At 43.3% G+C, this 17,308-nt stretch overlaps 1 protein-coding gene across 4 annotated transcripts in view; it reads left to right on the top strand.

The window, feature by feature from the left end:
- Kug (FAT atypical cadherin kugelei) overlaps positions 1–17,308 on the top strand; it is a 508,387-nt gene that overhangs the window by 413,927 nt on the left and 77,152 nt on the right. For 3 of the 4 annotated variants that reach the window (XM_076808466.1, XM_076808465.1, XM_076808463.1), the window contains 2 exons: positions 9,568–9,674; positions 12,017–12,221. In XM_076808466.1, coding sequence (XP_076664581.1) covers positions 9,568–9,674; positions 12,017–12,221 — 312 coding nt within the window. Of the gene's footprint in view, positions 1–9,567; positions 9,675–12,001; positions 12,222–17,308 lie in introns of all 4 variants that reach the window. The other variant, XM_076808464.1, reaches the window with a different exon arrangement.

Raw genomic sequence — 17,308 nt, 5'->3', positions numbered from 1 at the left:
TGTTTAGAATTACATATAACAGCTGTTTAATGAAAAAAATATATTCGTCGTACGAGTATGCCACAACTTTGCGTACGGGAAGGTAAGAAATTTCAATTTTCGATTTTTGCGACTGCGTTCCACCCTTTCGAAAAATCTGAAAAAATTAGACATTAATGACCGTACAAAGACGCCAAAACTGTAAAAATATAAATGTTGTAATTTGAAAATTTTACTTTGAAATCGTCATTTTTAATATTTTTGAATTTTTTAAAATTCGGTTTTGCCACTGAAAATTCTGAGAAAATTCACAGACACGTGTATCAATGGGCAGAAGGCCTCTGATTTTTTGCATAAGTTTCTATTCAATGGAACAAAAGTAATGGAGCTTAAACTGTAAATTACGTTTCACCCTGTAACTACCCTAGTAGTAGGGGTATCGGGTTGAAACTTGGCAGAAATAGTTTTCTTAGAGGAACCTATCGATTGCCGCAAACAAAGTTCAATTTGGTTCGGGGGCACTTTTCACTATGCTTATCCGGCTACACCCTTCAAAAAATTCTGAACCTTTAGGAATATGTAGGGAATTTCCTCCTGATTACGACGCAATTTTTGTTTGCTGCCCAAATTCACTCTAATGGGGTGTAATTAACCCCTGAAAATCCGGTTAATTTCCACTTTTGTATGATAATTCATGAACTGTAAAATATTTGTTTACCAAATGCTAGATCTAATTAAAAGAAGTAACTTTTGTCTTGGAACTTTTTTCCTATCTCTTACACTTCGCGAGTTAAAACACAAAATCGGAAAATAGCCGAATTTTCAGGGGTTAATTTCACCGCCTTCGAGTGAATTTGGGCAGCAACCAAAAATTGCGTTGTAATCAGGAGAAAATCCCCTACATATTCACAAAGTTTCAGAATTTTTACAATTTTCGAGTTCGGGATCTTCCCTTGTCAGCGTAGGAATCCTACGTGAATGTTTTGTTCTATTTGCGGCGGTGAGGACACGGCAAAAAAAAAAAGACAAAAACATTCGCGAGCAATGTTTTTGTTCGTGTTACATAACGTCGCTGCATTTTCTCCTACTCCGTCGCTACATAACGCACAACACTGTCGGGGCGCCACCTATGTGCCACTCGCACCATAGGCCGTTCCCTAAATGCCGCAACTCTTACGCACCCTAGGAAAATACTCAGATATTCACTCAGCGCTTCGACAGACTAATTAAGCCAATCTCCCATCCAAGTGTCGTTTCACGCACCCCCGTAGACGCGCATATTTACCGAAACCCTCGCGGCGGATCCCTCGATTCATGCGGGGGGAGATTGACGAGCGAGAAGCTTCTTAGCCGCGACGTCCGATGGAACCCCCGCGATCAAGACGTTACACATTCGCGAGCTATTGGCAACTCGGAGACGTCTAAAGTGTCGTGGGTAGGGCTGAATCTGGGTTAACGATCGGCCATAGTTCCCGGCTGCAACTCGAGAAATGTCAGAGGGAAAATGAGGTGGATGGAGACAGATAGAATTCGATAAAAGAATGAAAGGAAGGAAAAGAAGCCGATTCACCGGGAGCCAAGAAAAGGAGGAGGCCCGAGGACCGCTCGGCAGGGGGAGGAGGGGTTGGTTCGACTATAAGATTGCGCGTTTTCCGTTCGAAAGCTCGTCGATCGATTCCCTTCGTGCTTCCGCCAAGTAGAGCCATCGTTACTCGGACAAAGGCTCAAAAGCCCGGCGAAAACGAATTCTGTAACTCTTCCGTGAAGCTCTCACGGACCTCGGACGCCGAATGGCATCAGCCGTTTATGAAATGGGATAGGTCGACAGGAGAGGGTGAAATTACCGGGGAGAGATTTTTTCCGTCCGTCCAAACACCCATCCCCGTATCCACCCTTTCCGTCGTCTTATGATTCAAGAGCCCTTGGCGCCCATTCAGGTGCCGCGCGACCGATTACTCCCCCTCGGATCGGTTCAGCGCGAGCTCGGATAGGAATCGCGTTATTGTTAAACGCGCCTCTGATTGTATTTAGCTAGCCGGCCGGCCGAGGAGGGAGCGGAAACGGGCGAGTGCATTTCAGTTGCCACTGCACTTTAACTCCTCGCCGGTAACGGGATACCAGTTTCTCCTCGTGTTGGTCTTTAACTCGCGGTATTTATTCGGACCGGCGGTGATCTTGTTTCTGCAGCTATTGACCCAGAAAGTGCTTTCACCGGCCGTTCCGCTGAAAAACTTGTAAAAGCTGAAGTTCCCTGTTAGTTCGGAAAGTACACGTAACCGGTTGAGCGGCGGGCGCTAACGCCTGCCGGTGCTCCTGGATCTTAGGAATCCGACCCTCTCTGTTGTTTCTGCGATCGCACTCCCCGGCTGTGTAGCTGAATAGTTTACTTTGAAGCTAGCAGTTTTGAAAAACTTTCGTTCGTTAGGCGAAGTGCAAACTCCCGAAGCTTGCTTTGTACCATCCTGTCCACTTCCACTCCAGAAACACGAGATAGCTACGCCAGCAGAATGGATCGTTTCTCGGAGGTCTAATGGATCATTGGGACCTCGGTGGAATTTTCTGTTGCGCGCCAGAGTCGTGAGGATTTATTAAATATTCGATACACCTCGCATCTCCCAGCCCCGGTCGAGGGTGATTCTGTAACAGATGCGCGTACCAACCGAGCCCGACAGTTTTGCCGCGCTTTACAACCGCGGATCGACTATGAAACGTTTAAACGCCGCGTCGCGAATGCTTTACGACGCAGTCGTCGAATTTATGCCGCGACTCGTTAGAGACGCGTCAACTTCCACGATTAAATTGCCTGCAACGACTGGGAGACTCTCCTCGGAGCAAGATATCAACGCTGGGTCGATTTCTCTAACGTAATGTTTCCTATTACTTGCCGGGCAACGGGTTGCTTTGTAACCTACACCGGCGTGGCTGAATTTAATAGCCAGGCTCTCTGTGAACTGCCACATACGTGTCTCCCACCAGCTGACGATAGGATCGATGGAATACTTATCGATGCCACTGTGACAACTCAATTCCGCGGCATAGGATCTGCCATTCATCATGCGGGGCGTCCTCATTGCTCTGGTGTCTGAGGATGACATTAGGGGAGACCGGGGCAAAGTGAACCCCGGGGTAAAATGACCTTCCTTAATTCAGGTATCGAAAAATGGAAATTCATTTAAAAAATTAACAATGAAGTTTTAGAGACTTCCAATTGTTTTTTTTTTCAATTTAGCTTTTTGGATAAATCAGTCTTAAATGTGTTATTTTAACTCCATTTTTTTCTGCGTGTTTATAACAAGCTTATAAACATACATGTACACGCGTTTGAGAAAACATTAATCCTAACATTATTAAATAATTAATTTTCTTCTGTGTACACATTCGGGGCAAAGTGACCGGGGTAAACTGAGCTGCAAAGAAAAGATGCGCGAGTGATGTCCGCAATAACCTAACCTGTCAGCTACCTGCCAAAAATTATTGAAGCCCATTTGAAAAAAAATTTAGATAGAAAAATATATGTTTTTGTTGAAAAATTTATTTAGATATTATAAGTACGTATTTTATTAAAAATTATGTATGTACTTGTTTTATTTATAATATGTCAGACTGTTCATGTAAACAAAGTTCCTTTAAAAACACATTTTCAGAAGAAAATACAAAGTACAAATTATTAACATTAAGCTTGTATTAATGAAATATATTTAAAACAAAATAGTTTACATAATTTAAAAGTTCTAATAAAGTTGATTTTATAATTATATCCTTCATTAAAACACGTATTTTATTTAGCCCGAGAGAGAGAGAGAGTGAGAACGTTACCAACAGTCATAGCTAGTGTTCCTGATTTCTCGGTATTTTTTGTTTCTCGAGAAATCAGAAATGAGATCATATTTCTTGAGAATTCTCGAGAAATTGAAAAAAATATTGCAAAAATTATATTTTTGGAATAATGTTGATAATATTTATCAAAAACACAAGAAAACTTTAACTAAATGATTATTCCTGTCTAATTTGTACAAAACTTGTGTAAATGAAAAAATAGATATTAAATATAATTGGTAAATTTATTTATTTAATACAAAATTTGTACAAAGCGAAACATTTCTTTTTGGTTTTAAAATTTATTTTTAAATACCACTGTGCGTCTAATGTAACGTCAGCGAATCTATTTTTTTTTATAGCAAAATCTGTTACTGCTATATTTTCACATTTTAGAAATATCTATCTTGGCTGTTAAATGAAAAATGCGTCTTTTGACCCTTTTGGAAGAAATTCTGGATCGTGCAAAAATCTCTTTTCAATATTTCTTCTTTAATAGCCACAAGAAACTCATTAGGTACTTAATTCAGTATACAATTTTTCTAATTTTTTAAATAAGAATTTAAGAGCACCTTCAGCAGTTGATAATATCGAATCTTCTGTACTGTGATTTTTTATTGGAATTCATATAGGTTCTAATGTTATTAATAAGATGTATCATAAATTGTAGATCTCTTTATACGTTCGCGATTAACTAGTAAAACATTAATTTACGAAAATAAATGAGATTTATAAATATATTCCCTAGACTTAAGTTTCTCGAGAAATTATAGTATTTCTCGAGAAATAAGAAATAAGCAATTATAAAATTTCTCGAGAAGGAACACTAGTCACAGCTACCTTTTACTTACACGGTCTAGCAAAACCAGCAATTCCTTATGATTTCTATTCATATGAAAATAAGAAATTCCTTTTTTCTTTAAGTAATCGCTTTTTAAGCAATTGATTTGGCTAATAAGGAATTGCTTGCAGGAATTGCTTAGTTTTTATTCATCAGGCCCAATGTTCATTGTTCACAGGGATTTCGTGATCAATTATAGTGTTACGTTTAGACGAGACTAGAAATTAGTGTATACGCGGTATACCATTCTCGTCTACAGTATCAGCCTTCTAAGTTATCAAAGCAGCAGAAATTGTTTGGAATTCGAAGAGCTCTAATTCAAGTGGCGGTTCGTGACTTTCATTTGAACCCCTCGCGAACGCAATTTCGCAACGAAGCACGCGACCGTTATTCGAGGTATCCGTTACCCGTAATAATTATTAGGATCCTCGATGTTGCAACGATCGAAGGGCCAACAGGGACGCGGGACAACACGGAGATTGGTGCCCTCGAGACGGGGCACGAACTTGAGACGGGGGAAACTCGATCCGTGCCTCGATTAATCCAAGTTCCGAATTCGTGGCTGTTGAGACGCGTCGGTTTATCCGCGGCACGGAAACGGCGCGGTAAAATAGCGAAACGACGCTGACGTTCTAATTAAGCGCTGTCAATTGCTTGAAAAAGTAATTTCCCAGCGATTGGAAAGCAGCGCGCGACTGCACGCGTCACGCGCGTCAAACAAAACAAACTCATTATCGACGAATCGGAATAATTAATTTTAAACCATCCAGCCACGGCTTCTCGCGGTTCCGTTCCCCCCGCCCACCCTCCGGACATGCCCTCGAATATGCGGCCAAACGAATTTATTTCGCGTTGCAAGGAAAATCTTTCCACCTTTAACTTTTTCCATTACCTGCCGTCCACTTTTTCAGACCTCCCTCCCCTCACAGCTTGACCTCTCTCGCGTCTGAAAACTCCCGGGGTCTCGCGGAATGCGCCCCTTGACACGGAAAAGGAAGTTTCCGCTAAAAACGTTTCTCGTCGGTACAATTCCGAAAGAGATTAAGCCGGTAATGTTGTTTAGGTGAAAAACTGGGGCGTGAAAAGTGTCGCGCCTTCGGGATACAGCTGTATCTGTCGTGGCTCCTCGTCGGCGGGGTCCTATTATACGGCGCCGTAAACCCCTCGCGCAACTTGCGCTCTAAGGTAGTAAATTTAATATATTCTCTCCCCCCCCCACTTGGCTCGCTATTAAACGCAGCACGTGTCTACGTCGGCTTTCTCTACGGATGAACGAGCGACGGGAACACGTGTAACGTGCACGTCGCGGGAACGCACCGACGAGGGGGGTGGCGAGCAATCGTGCGCTACACTCCAAGGCCCCTTCGTGATTAATTAAGATTTTGATGTATTCCACTGCCGTAAGAAACCGCTATCGGGAGACGTTAATATAATATGCAAACAGCGTCTACTTTTTAGCGCGTTACGTCTGGCGCCGATTTAGGCGAATTTCTCTTTCTGGCGTTTCATTAACAAGGTGAATGTTTCCAATTTCTACTCATTTAAAGGGTTACGCCACCCTGAGGCGCTCGAAACAGCACTAAACTAGACGAATTTTTTTTACTGATACTATGAGGTTGAAAATTATTTATTTTGTTCTTATGGGTAGAGCATGTATCAGTGCATATATTGTGTAAATACTGTACAAAAATATTAAAAAATGACCGAGTTATTTGTTCTCCCGCGAAGCTCGTCCGCCGTTACACGCGTGACTAACCTAACAAATTATAACGAACATGTCCGTCTCAAATCAAAAACCCGATGATTTTCGTGTTCCTTAATAAAATACCTACGATGTAGCATAGGGATTTGAGAAAAAAAAATTATTGCACAAATGAGAGCAAAGTGAAAAAATTATACGTTTTTCACATGAAAAATAGAATTTAAATCATTAATTATATACGAATGGGGTATAGGATGGAGAAACTGGTTATCTACATCGTAGATAATACCATTAAGAATATGCGTGCCAAGTTTGAACTCAATCCGACGAATAGTTTTGGAGATATTTGATAGGTCATCTTTGAAAATGTAGTTTCGAGAAAAACGCAAAAGAAGAAAAGTAGAGTGGTAGCTACCTGCTGCGGAACATCGACATCCGCGCCTTGTTTAAAGTCTACAACTCGGCTATTTTGGGGAATTTTTGCGTCTACCATGGCTTAAATTATTCTTAAAACTTTACGTAATAAGAAAGTGCAAAGAAAAAAAAAGCGTTTTTTCAAAACTTTCAGGGTGGCGTACCCCTTAAGGGGGAACACCACTGTGACGGCCGGAAAAGTAAGCCTTTTTTAAAGATTTTTTCAGGAATAATTTACAGTTTTCATAGAAAAATTGTATTACCTAAATTTAGTACACTGTCTTAAGAGACTATAAAAAAAAATAGACAAACATCCATAAATTTTAATATATTAATTAATCTTCTAGACCCCCCCACGCGAAAATTAGTTTTCAGGTTTTAACCACGAAAATGGATATAGTTCTTCAATTGACATTTGCATTAATTTTGTCAAATTCGAAAATTTCATTTTTGTGGTTTTGGCCATAAAATCGCAAGATTTCCCCACTGTGCAGTCGTCCGAGATTTCAACCGCCAGCAATTCTGAAAACGCCAACTTCACTGCGAAATATTTAAGTAAACAAGTAAAATAAACAAACAACAATAATTTTTTCTCGTATTTCAAGAGTGGTAGAATATACCCCCGAAATTCGAAAACGTTAAGTGCGTATTTCATTATAAAAACCATCACCGAAAAATGGCGGATTTTTCGACCGAGAGAATGTCCCCTTAAATGTCCGTATTTACTGCTCACGAAAAATAGCGATGTACGTATTTCTACTCACCGTTTGTACCGATTTCTGCTCACATAATACATATGTTGCTTTTTCAGGCTAAAATAAGTTACATCTTTTATGGACATGCTTTATAACCCAACAGTAAAGCATAAAATAATGATAAACAAAAAATAAAATGCCTTCGTATAGAAATAGAGGTTACAGCATATATCGAATCGTGAGGTTCTGTAGCTAAAAATCTGAAAAAATAAAATTGTCAAAATAATTTTTAAAAAAGTTTTGAAATTAACGTTCATATTAAATTCTACATTCTAATTATATCGTTTTAGTCAAGAATCGGAAAATAATCAATTTTCACAGAAATTAACTTAAAAACAACGTTTATACCAGGGATATTAGATCCGTCATCTATTTTTTTGCGATTTTGACTTCAGCTTCGTAATCAGCGACCTCGAAAACTCTAGGATACCAAGTTTATTGGATTCGTCATTTTGTTTTAAAAATCGCGAATTTCAGATTCGTACTCAGCCACCCAAAAAACCCCCGAGCACCGATTTCTGACTAAATTGTACTACGTTTTGAGAGGTTTGCCGCCTTTCAGCGATTTGGATCCACTGTGCGGCGTTTCGCCGCGAATTGAATGAGTTTCAGGAACGAATTCCCGGCTTAAGAGCAATAAAGTTCGCGCGAGCATAAAGAGTGACAAATAGGAAGTTGTTGGGAGTAAATGGCCAGCAGTTTTTGGGGCGAGTAGGTACGTGGAGGAGCACAATCGCCGTTTCCTAGTGAAATACGCGTGGCGCGTAATTCTCTGTGATGCATGCTATCGCGCGTGGTTGCCACCCAAGTCGCGGCAATAATCTACAAGTTTTGTAAGGCTGCGAGGTTCCGTTCGGACTGTTCCTTTCGCAGTCCAGCGTTACCTGCACGGCGATATTTCGTATCGTTTAAGCGCGCGGTTACTTTGTCGGCGTCTCGAAGCGGCGCGCCGTCCGCGCGGCTCGCGCGGCTCACCTGGCCGTGGCGGAGCGTGGCTCGTGATTCCACGGCCGTGAATTTCACCGAAACGAGGCCGTAAATAACACGGACACCGACGCATCGGGGCCCCCGCTGCGCTGAATTTCGCCCCGGGGACTGATAATTAATCGATACCGCGAAATTACGAGCTCGATATTATACCGATCTACGTCGATACACGCACGTGCAGCGTGTCCAGGCTGGGCGGAGAGGCACGCGAAAGATCGGGATTAATGAAGACGCCACGGCGAAATCCGAAGATGTAATTACTGACAGAACAAATCGGGGGTAATCTTGATTACGATCTACATCTGCTCCCGTAACATCTCCGATTGCTAATTAATCGAAGCTCCACGTTTCTCCCTCCCTCGAAAGGGAGATCTCTCTTTCTCCCCTCGTTTCAAGCATCCTCGTTCCCCATCGTTGCTCCGAAGCAGCCAGCCGCTATCTTTTACATTAATACCGCAATAAACCAACCGAGGCCCATTGACGCTACGTACACATACACGCGTGTGCATTCCGCGGCAAAAAGCGGCCGGCAGGCGCTGGGAATCTCGCAAAAACGATCGAAGACACGCGGAACAGCGTGCTCGACGTGTTAACACCAGGAATGCAGTCCAATTTTTGTGCTATTCGCGCACGCTTGGCAGCTCGCCACGTACGTGCACGTCATTTCATATCGGTCCTTGTTGCCAGCTATCTTGCAAGGTGGTAATACCGCCTCTTTCTCCGTCCCTCCCCCCCACCCCTTCTCTCGCCTTTATCCCCCCGCGCTTTCATTTTTTCCTTCCCCGTTTTCTATTACTACCGTGGAGCGGCCTGTTTCCATTCAGCTCGCGCCCCCTTGCCGCGCAGATATCGGACCCGGGGGTGAAAAGGTTCCGCGACTTTCAACCGCTCCATTTGCCGGCCGCCCCCTCCGCGCGCCGATTCGCGCCGATCAGGTATATCCTGGTATCGCTGCTTTAATTATAACCGCCGGTGAACGCGCGCGAATTATAAATTCAGACCGACCGGTGTCCGAAAGGTCGCTCGATTTGCCGAAGCCAATTCAACGTTCCCATCGTCGTTTTCTGTTCCAGGCAACGTCAGGACGAAAGCCGTGCTCGACGTCGAGTCGAAGAGAGGGTATTGGTTGACGGTGTACGCGCAGGATCACGGCGTGGTGCCTCTGGCCTCCAGTTTGCAGGTTTGTACGCTGCAGATGATGTTCGAGGAGTTGTAGAATTCTCTTGGAATTCGCGCACTTGGCCAGATTTATTTCACTTTTTTGTATGTCGAGGATATCGAACGATGTGCACAGTGGAACTTTGTATGCAACCCTCCGAACGTATAGCCCTCGGAACCATCCTGCTCTGCTTGATTAAATCATCGGGACGGTAAAGCACATCGGTAAACGTAAAGGCTGCTTCAGACACGTCGAGTAATTTAGTCGAGTAGCGAGCAATTTAGTAACTTGCCGTGTATGGACGCTAGAATATAGGCAAGTAGTTTAGCAACATAATTTAGTCGAGTAGATCCATTTAATTGGATTTTTTTGGTCGAGTAGGGTTCAACCACCCCTCACTACTTATTAATGAACTGTCCGAAAGTGTTTTTTTTTTTCATTAATAATCGATTAATAACTAAAATTTCGTCGCGTTGGTTGGAAAGCACTACATTTCTTTTTGTATGCGAATATGTTAAATATGCTCGATCTTTTAATTCAAGTTCTCTTAAGGGGCCATGCTCAGTCAGGAGGCCGAAAAAAGGGTGGTCTTTGGAAATTTTTTACTCAAAAACTGTAACACATTTCTCAAAAAATCTTTTTTCCTTTTAAGGATTGCATCTAGTACCGTGCATCGTATTTTTTTTATTTAAAAATATTTATCAATAACTGAGTTATTGTTTATCACTCGAAGGTTTTCTAAAAAGAAAATGCTTCTGCGGTGACCACTCTTGCTCGAAAGTCGATCATCTAAAATAAAAAATTCAAAAGAAGTAAAAAGAAACAATAATCATTATATAGAAAATAAATTTTATTAATTTATTTTGTTATAAATAAAACTAACTTCAATACATTAATAATAGTGAAATGAACTATTTGGGGCAAAAAGTCCCTCAGACTGAAACATATATTTTATTATTTGTTTTCATAATAAGATGGCCAAAGTATAAAGAAATAATGCGAAAGCCTTTAAATAGTGTTTTTGTTTTATTTGGGCGATTTTTTTTAGTTTTTAGTTCAAAGTGAACCTTTGACTTATATTTTTATTCTTTGTTAAATAAGTCATGCTTTCCTTTCCATACTGTATCTATAGGTACCAAAAAGAATTGGTTTAATAAATATTTGTTGATTTGAAAAGTTTTTTTACTTATTTAGTTAATATTACTCGAATAGACATTAGGGACATTTTGCCCCGTGCGTGGGGCAAGAAGTCCATTTTGCATTGACAAACATTTTGTAGTATAACTCAACAGAAAATAACAATATCAACGAACGAACTTCGTGAACGTAAAGCATAATAGTTATAGTTTATACAAAATAACACCAGATATCTCTAGATTCTTATTACTAAATTTTACACAGGTTTATATGACAAACGGGACTTTTAGCCCCACCCTACCCTACCGTAACTCAAGGTTTGAATTTTCCCGCCCTATATGATTTAGGGACAACACAGCAGAGGGTGCTGATTTGCCAACAACCCCTGGTAGAGATGTACCGTGAAATGTACTAATCCGGACACTTTCTATTCACTAAACCGTTTAGTAGGGGAGACCGGCGCTAGTTGATACGTTTTTCAATTGTCAATTTTTTTCATTTTTGTTTGAATAAATTACTTGATTACAAATATGCCAAAATATACTTTGGTCTTTCCTCTTTAATATATTATAAATGAAAAGTTGAGAAAGTACGTACAAAATGAATGAAAAAAATGTTATTTGTAAAGTGTATCAGTTTACCCCACTGCGGTGCCAGTTGATACGTTATTCTGTTTTCATTTTTTTCATTTTTATTTGAATTAATTCCTTAATAACAAACCTGCCAAAATATACTTTGGCCCTTCCTTTTTAATATCTAGTAAGCGAAAACTTGAGAAAATACATACAAAATGAATGAAAAAATGTTATTTGGACGATCCATTTGTATGTATCAAAACTATTTACTGTTTCTCCATATAAACGAAAACAGTTAAAAAACGATTGTTAACGTCAATGTACACACACGTTCGCTGGATCGTAGGAAAGAATTGGACAACAATCTTCGCACATCTCGCTCAAATGGAGCTACATAATTCGTCTGTATCAACTAGCCCCGGTCTCCCTTATTAACTGACTACTCGCAACTGGACTAAATTACTCGACGCGTCTGAAGCAGCCTTTATACCTAGCAAACCTAGCTCCACTGTTTTCAACGCTCTAAGAACACGCAGATGCTTTCGATTTCGCGCCATGTAGCGATTTTTTTTTAGAATTTTTTTCTACATACACGATCGCAGGAACTTGGAGACCGTCGCCTCGTAAATAATTCAGGCCGCTTTGGTTCAGGTGTACGTGGAGGTGCTGGACGAGAACGACAACACCCCGCTGACCGAGGTTCCGGTCTACTATCCGTCCGTTTCGGAAAACTCCCCGGCAGGTGTGAGCGTGCTGCAGATCCGGGCGTTCGATCGCGACGTCTCGCCCCAACAATTCACCTTTTCCATCACCAGCGGCAATCCGGAGGGTTATTTTCTCATCAACTCCACCACCGGTAAGTTCCGCATGGTCACTCGCGTCGGAAGAGCAATATCTTGGCGAGAATCGAAATAGATTGCCGCGTCCCATCGCCTCTACGTGTAACGAGATCAATTTTGCCGGACGAGGATTTTAATGGATCGTGTTCCAAAATAAACGAGACCCCGCTCCGCCCGCTCTACTCGTGCTCCTTGAAATTTCAATCGAGGCTCCCCGGGGATAATTCATAGAATCCGAATGGCCTCTGTACGCTGAGAAATCGGGGTTACAAGGGCACGTCGACGTGGAAACTTTGAAATATGCCTCTGTACCTTTGAGATCGATTAATTCGATATTTTACTTCAGCCGATGTATAATTCTCCCGTGGAAGGTGGTAATAGTTGCTCGAAGTGAGATTTATCGACTCGCGTATCCGCTCTGATAGCGGTGTCTCACACTCGTCCAATATATTTCGCGGCAGAAGAATTACGAGCGTAACGGGGTTAACGAGGAGGGGGATTACGAATTTAATGCCGCGTAAAGGGGAGTATTACATAATGAAAGGCTCCCTTTTCAACTGGCGTCCATTAATAATTCGATGGGAATATAATTCGCGTGTCTCGCTCGGCTTTCACGTGTACGGCAAAGCGGCTAAGTGACTCGCCGCATGCAAACGGAAGGAAAGGACCATTGTTTTCGCCTTACGCGGTAACGTATGCAAATTCGCCGTGATCGAACTTCGATTCATTATTCATCGTTCCGCTCGGCTCGCCGCCCGCGTCGGCCGCGCCGGAATTATGAAACGATGAAAAGTCGGAAACTCGTTATTGAGAAAAAGCGGCGGCGGCCTTACGACGGCAAAGATATCGCGCGTAAACTGCCACGCATACAAATGACCGTCGAATCGACCCCGCCGCGCGGCAAAAATTTGCGATACAGATTCGATTCAATCCCCCGCGAAGATTTTCAATCCTTCGTCCCAGTGGCCCTAGGGACGATTAAATCAGACTTTCAAATGGCCCCGGGGGGGTAAAATTGAAGCTTTAATTTGAACGTCGGACCCGGTCTAAGGAAGCTGCCCCTGCAATGCCGTCTTCGTCCGGGGTTAGATTCTTTAATCGTCGATCGAGTGTCGAGCAATTCGGAGGGATTATAGAATAGAAGGCGGACCTTGCTGGACGGACCTTGTTCATTTGAATTGCGCATAAATTTCCACTCAGATGTACGATATTCAAATCGCTGCATCTGACAGAGCAGCTTCCAGCTCGCGACAATTGCATTCAGAATTCCTCAACTACTGTTTTAAAAGTTCCCTCGGAAAATCTGCGAGACACTGCGTACATATGCACGTACTTCTGACCCCGTGCCCGTTGTTCCGTCTTACGGGAACAAAGGGGGGCTCAGAGCGAGGCAGAAATTCAGCGACCCTTCATTACTAGGCAATTGCTTACCGTCGAAGTCTTGGGGAGCATTTGCCTGCCAGATGTCTAATAGCTGGCAATTCGGCATCGTGCTATTTTTTTGGACACTTCGACCGTCCTCGCTCTGGGAAAATCCGTTGATTGCTCTGTCAGCGGGTGGTGTACGGTAACTTCAAAACGGTACATACCGTCGACCACCGCTGACTCGCGGGACAATACGATCATAAACCGCGACCCCGGCGAGACGCTCCGGCCGATCAACCTAGCGAGGTTTGTTAGCCAGATGTCCGGTTTTCCCTCCGCTACGTCACGAAGAAGGAGAGGATTCCTCCTCCATCACCGAAATCTTGGAGGGAAGGTTCCTCCTCTTCAAGCAAGGCTGAGCCAATCAGGCATTTTGGCGCCTCCCAAAAATCAGATGTCTTGTCCACCTTTGACATCGAAAAGGTGGACAAGACCAGAAGTCAATGAGCTCGCGAATAGTACGGTTCGGTGTGTTTGATGAGGTCAGCATTCGGACCATCAGCACAAGCAGAGCTAAACTTCTCAGATCATCGTTCAGATCGGAATCGACACGTAATAATTTAAACAGTCACCCAATATTAATTTGGCGGGTGATAGATCGTCCGGCTTATACGCGTACCAACCGGTGAATCGAGCCTTACAACCTCGAAAGCAAAATTCTATAATTTTCACGCGTGTGCCGTGCGAACACCCGTTACGCGCCCCCATTCGATTGCCGACGAAGAGTCCCGCACTCGTAATTACACGCGCACCTAATTACCAGAAGCCTCTCGAGCCGAGGCGTCGTCTTTCTTCGGGGAGTTTCGTGAGCCGCCATTTGTACCCAGTCATCTCTGAAGATCGATGTGAGCCGGCGCGGAAAATCGCTTACACCGGCACGAGACGGTTCTGTAATTAAAAAGTCGAGCGTCCCCTGATTCGTATTCATCAGTCCTCCGAAGCCGCGGGTAAAGTTTCCTCGCTTGGATTCCCGGGGCCCGAATTATGAAAGCTCCTCTTGGCAGGCTTCCGCCTGCCCTCCGTTCCGCGGCTCTCGGGCCGGGGAAAAGCTCGCCGAGGCTTGTCCACGCGGACGGAGCTCGTTGACGGTCAAAGAGCGCGAAGAGGGACAAACAAATGGCCGAGGATAGGCCTCGGCCGGCGGAAATACGCGACCAATAAAAGGGGAGCCGTATCGCTTATAAATGTCGTCGGGGTTATCATCGGGCGGACAATGCGTCCTGCGCGTGGCCCTCGCGAAGTGTTCTCGACCGTTCGCTTTATCGTCGATTCCCGGAGTGCATTCACGCTGCGATAAATACGTGCTCCGCTCGTTTTTATTTCAGGCCGGGTCGCATTAAAGCGACGCCCCTCCCCGTTCACCACGTTTTCATCTCTTCCTCCCCCCATATCTCTTTCTTTTTTTTCATCGAACCAGCCGCGCGATTCGGCTGACCGACTGCCTTGGAAATAAATCGGCCGATCCTCGTTCCGCTGGGCTTCCCCCTTATCCCGCTCTCGCTCCAGCGTTCGTACATCAGATTGTAGGAGGCTGTTTCCTTTCTGCCGAAATGGAGATCGGAAGGAGAAAGTTAACCCCCCTGTAACGATACAGACCGATCGTTTCTCGGGGCAACTTGCTTGATACTGATTTTTAACGTATCATTGGTTTCGTGTATTTAATTCTGTGATTACTCTTTTGACGTCTCCCGGTGGAAATGCCGCGAGCAGGAGACCGGCAAAGAGGTACGGTCGAGATTGCGTAAGTTATTGCGGCGGAATCAGTTGCGCGCGATCTCCGCCCGCATTAACGTTGCATTTATGGTCAAGCATTGTTCCTGTTTGAAGAAACCACGGGGATAATAACGGAGAACGACGGCGTTTTGGGGACGGCGCCGTGAGATTAGATCAGATAGCGGTTGTGTAGTGTGTGTTGTAGCTGGGGGAAAGGTGTGTGAGCGCAAATGCACCATCGTATCTGCTAAATATCCCACTGGTTCGCTTATATTAAAGCAAATCAGTCGAAAAAGAAGCTATTTGGTGCAGATAGCTCGATATATATTCGTAAAGCTGCAGTGTAATATCGATCAGTAGTATGAGACGTATGCGGTCAGACCAGAAATTCGTCTTCGCGTTGGGCGTAAGGAGATTGTGTCTGCCGCGGTCAGCCACGTCTGTCTTGCAACTTCATAGTTTTCTTAACCCCATGGACCCGTTTCTGGGCTCCCTGAATTCGTTTAGGACGCTACTTTATAGGCATGTTATGGACCTACGCGTTGTTACTTAATTTATTATTTTAGGTGTAAGTAGTATGCTCACTTATGTATTAATTATTGCTTAGTAGTGCTCGGACTCTGTACATTGAACGTGTCTTCTTTTTCTTTTGTATACCATGGGAATTCCTGTTTAATAAATAATAATAATAATACTAATAATAATAATAATAATTGTTGAGTTTTTAGTTTTAGTTCCTTTTGATTTATCGCGCATTACAATTCCACAGAAACTTTCTCTATTCGGGGTTGCACCATGACGGAGGTTCGGTTCGTCGAGAGAGCCCTGCTTCCGGATCTCTCTCTCGACGAACGCCCGTTGCGCAGAACACATGTGCGTGATAATCTTGTTTTGCAATTGTATTATTTTTCGTTTCCGACCTAGTCACGACGAAGGAGCTTCTTGTCAGGCTTGTTTCTTCCGACAGAAGAGTTTATTTTCAATTAAATCCTTTTCTTTATTTTCGTTATAAAGAACGCATTTGTTGTTTTCGTTACCTAACCTCAATAATAATAATAATAATAACAATGGGGAAGCATGGCTGCAACTTTTAGGTGTATTTAAATTATCTTACTTTACTTCTTAACTTCTATTTCTATAATAAGTACATGCATCTGTAATTATTTTTGTTACTATTATTAGCTATTGTTAATTACGTAGATATAAAAAATAAATGTGCATCTTGTAGGTTATAGAGGCGTCGAACCTGGTAAAAGAAAGAAGAGATATTAAAAGTGACCTTTAGAATGGAAAATTTTCAAACGTCTTATAATATTTTATAATTTAACGGTACATGCGCTAGTGGCGCCCTTTGCGCCGAGCTTTGCGCCAGCTTCCTCACTTATATTTGTTTCGCTTATGCTCGTCTCGCAGCGTTCTTTCCTGTCGAAATCGGACTACGAAAGATCCGGCGGCTCGGTTCACGGGACTCAGTAATAAGCGGCCGACTGGACGCAACACCATCGTGAATTTGTTCGGGCGACAATCGAATAGAGTAGGTCGACGGACGGCGTGACCGAAAATGGGACGCGGGGGCGGATTTGAGAGATTGCACGACGGCAATTTGCAATTCAAAGCGATACGAACACGTCGAAGGGTGGCAATTGTTTCGATTCTCATATACGTGCATTAATGGCGGGTGGACGGGCCACTGGCAAACTGGGCTCGTTAAATTCCAGTCCATCGCGGTCTCGTGACTTCGCGATTCCGAATAGGCCGCCTTTGACGCTCACCGGACCAAGATGTTCAATTTGCATTCATAAATAAAACGCGGGCCACGATAAATCGCCCGAATCGCGGTACACGAGCAGCTCTCATTAGAACGCTTCGACGGAGGCGAACGACGGTTGACGGACTTCTTTTTATCAAATGGGTCGAGTGCAGTGGAAACGTCCAACCTTTCCAGCTCCATTTGGGTATCATTGGA

This window comes from Andrena cerasifolii, chromosome 3 (assembly GCF_050908995.1).
Source record: "Andrena cerasifolii isolate SP2316 chromosome 3, iyAndCera1_principal, whole genome shotgun sequence".
Lineage (NCBI taxonomy): Eukaryota > Metazoa > Arthropoda > Insecta > Hymenoptera > Andrenidae > Andrena > Andrena cerasifolii.
This window is presented reverse-complemented; position numbering and strand designations above follow the sequence as displayed.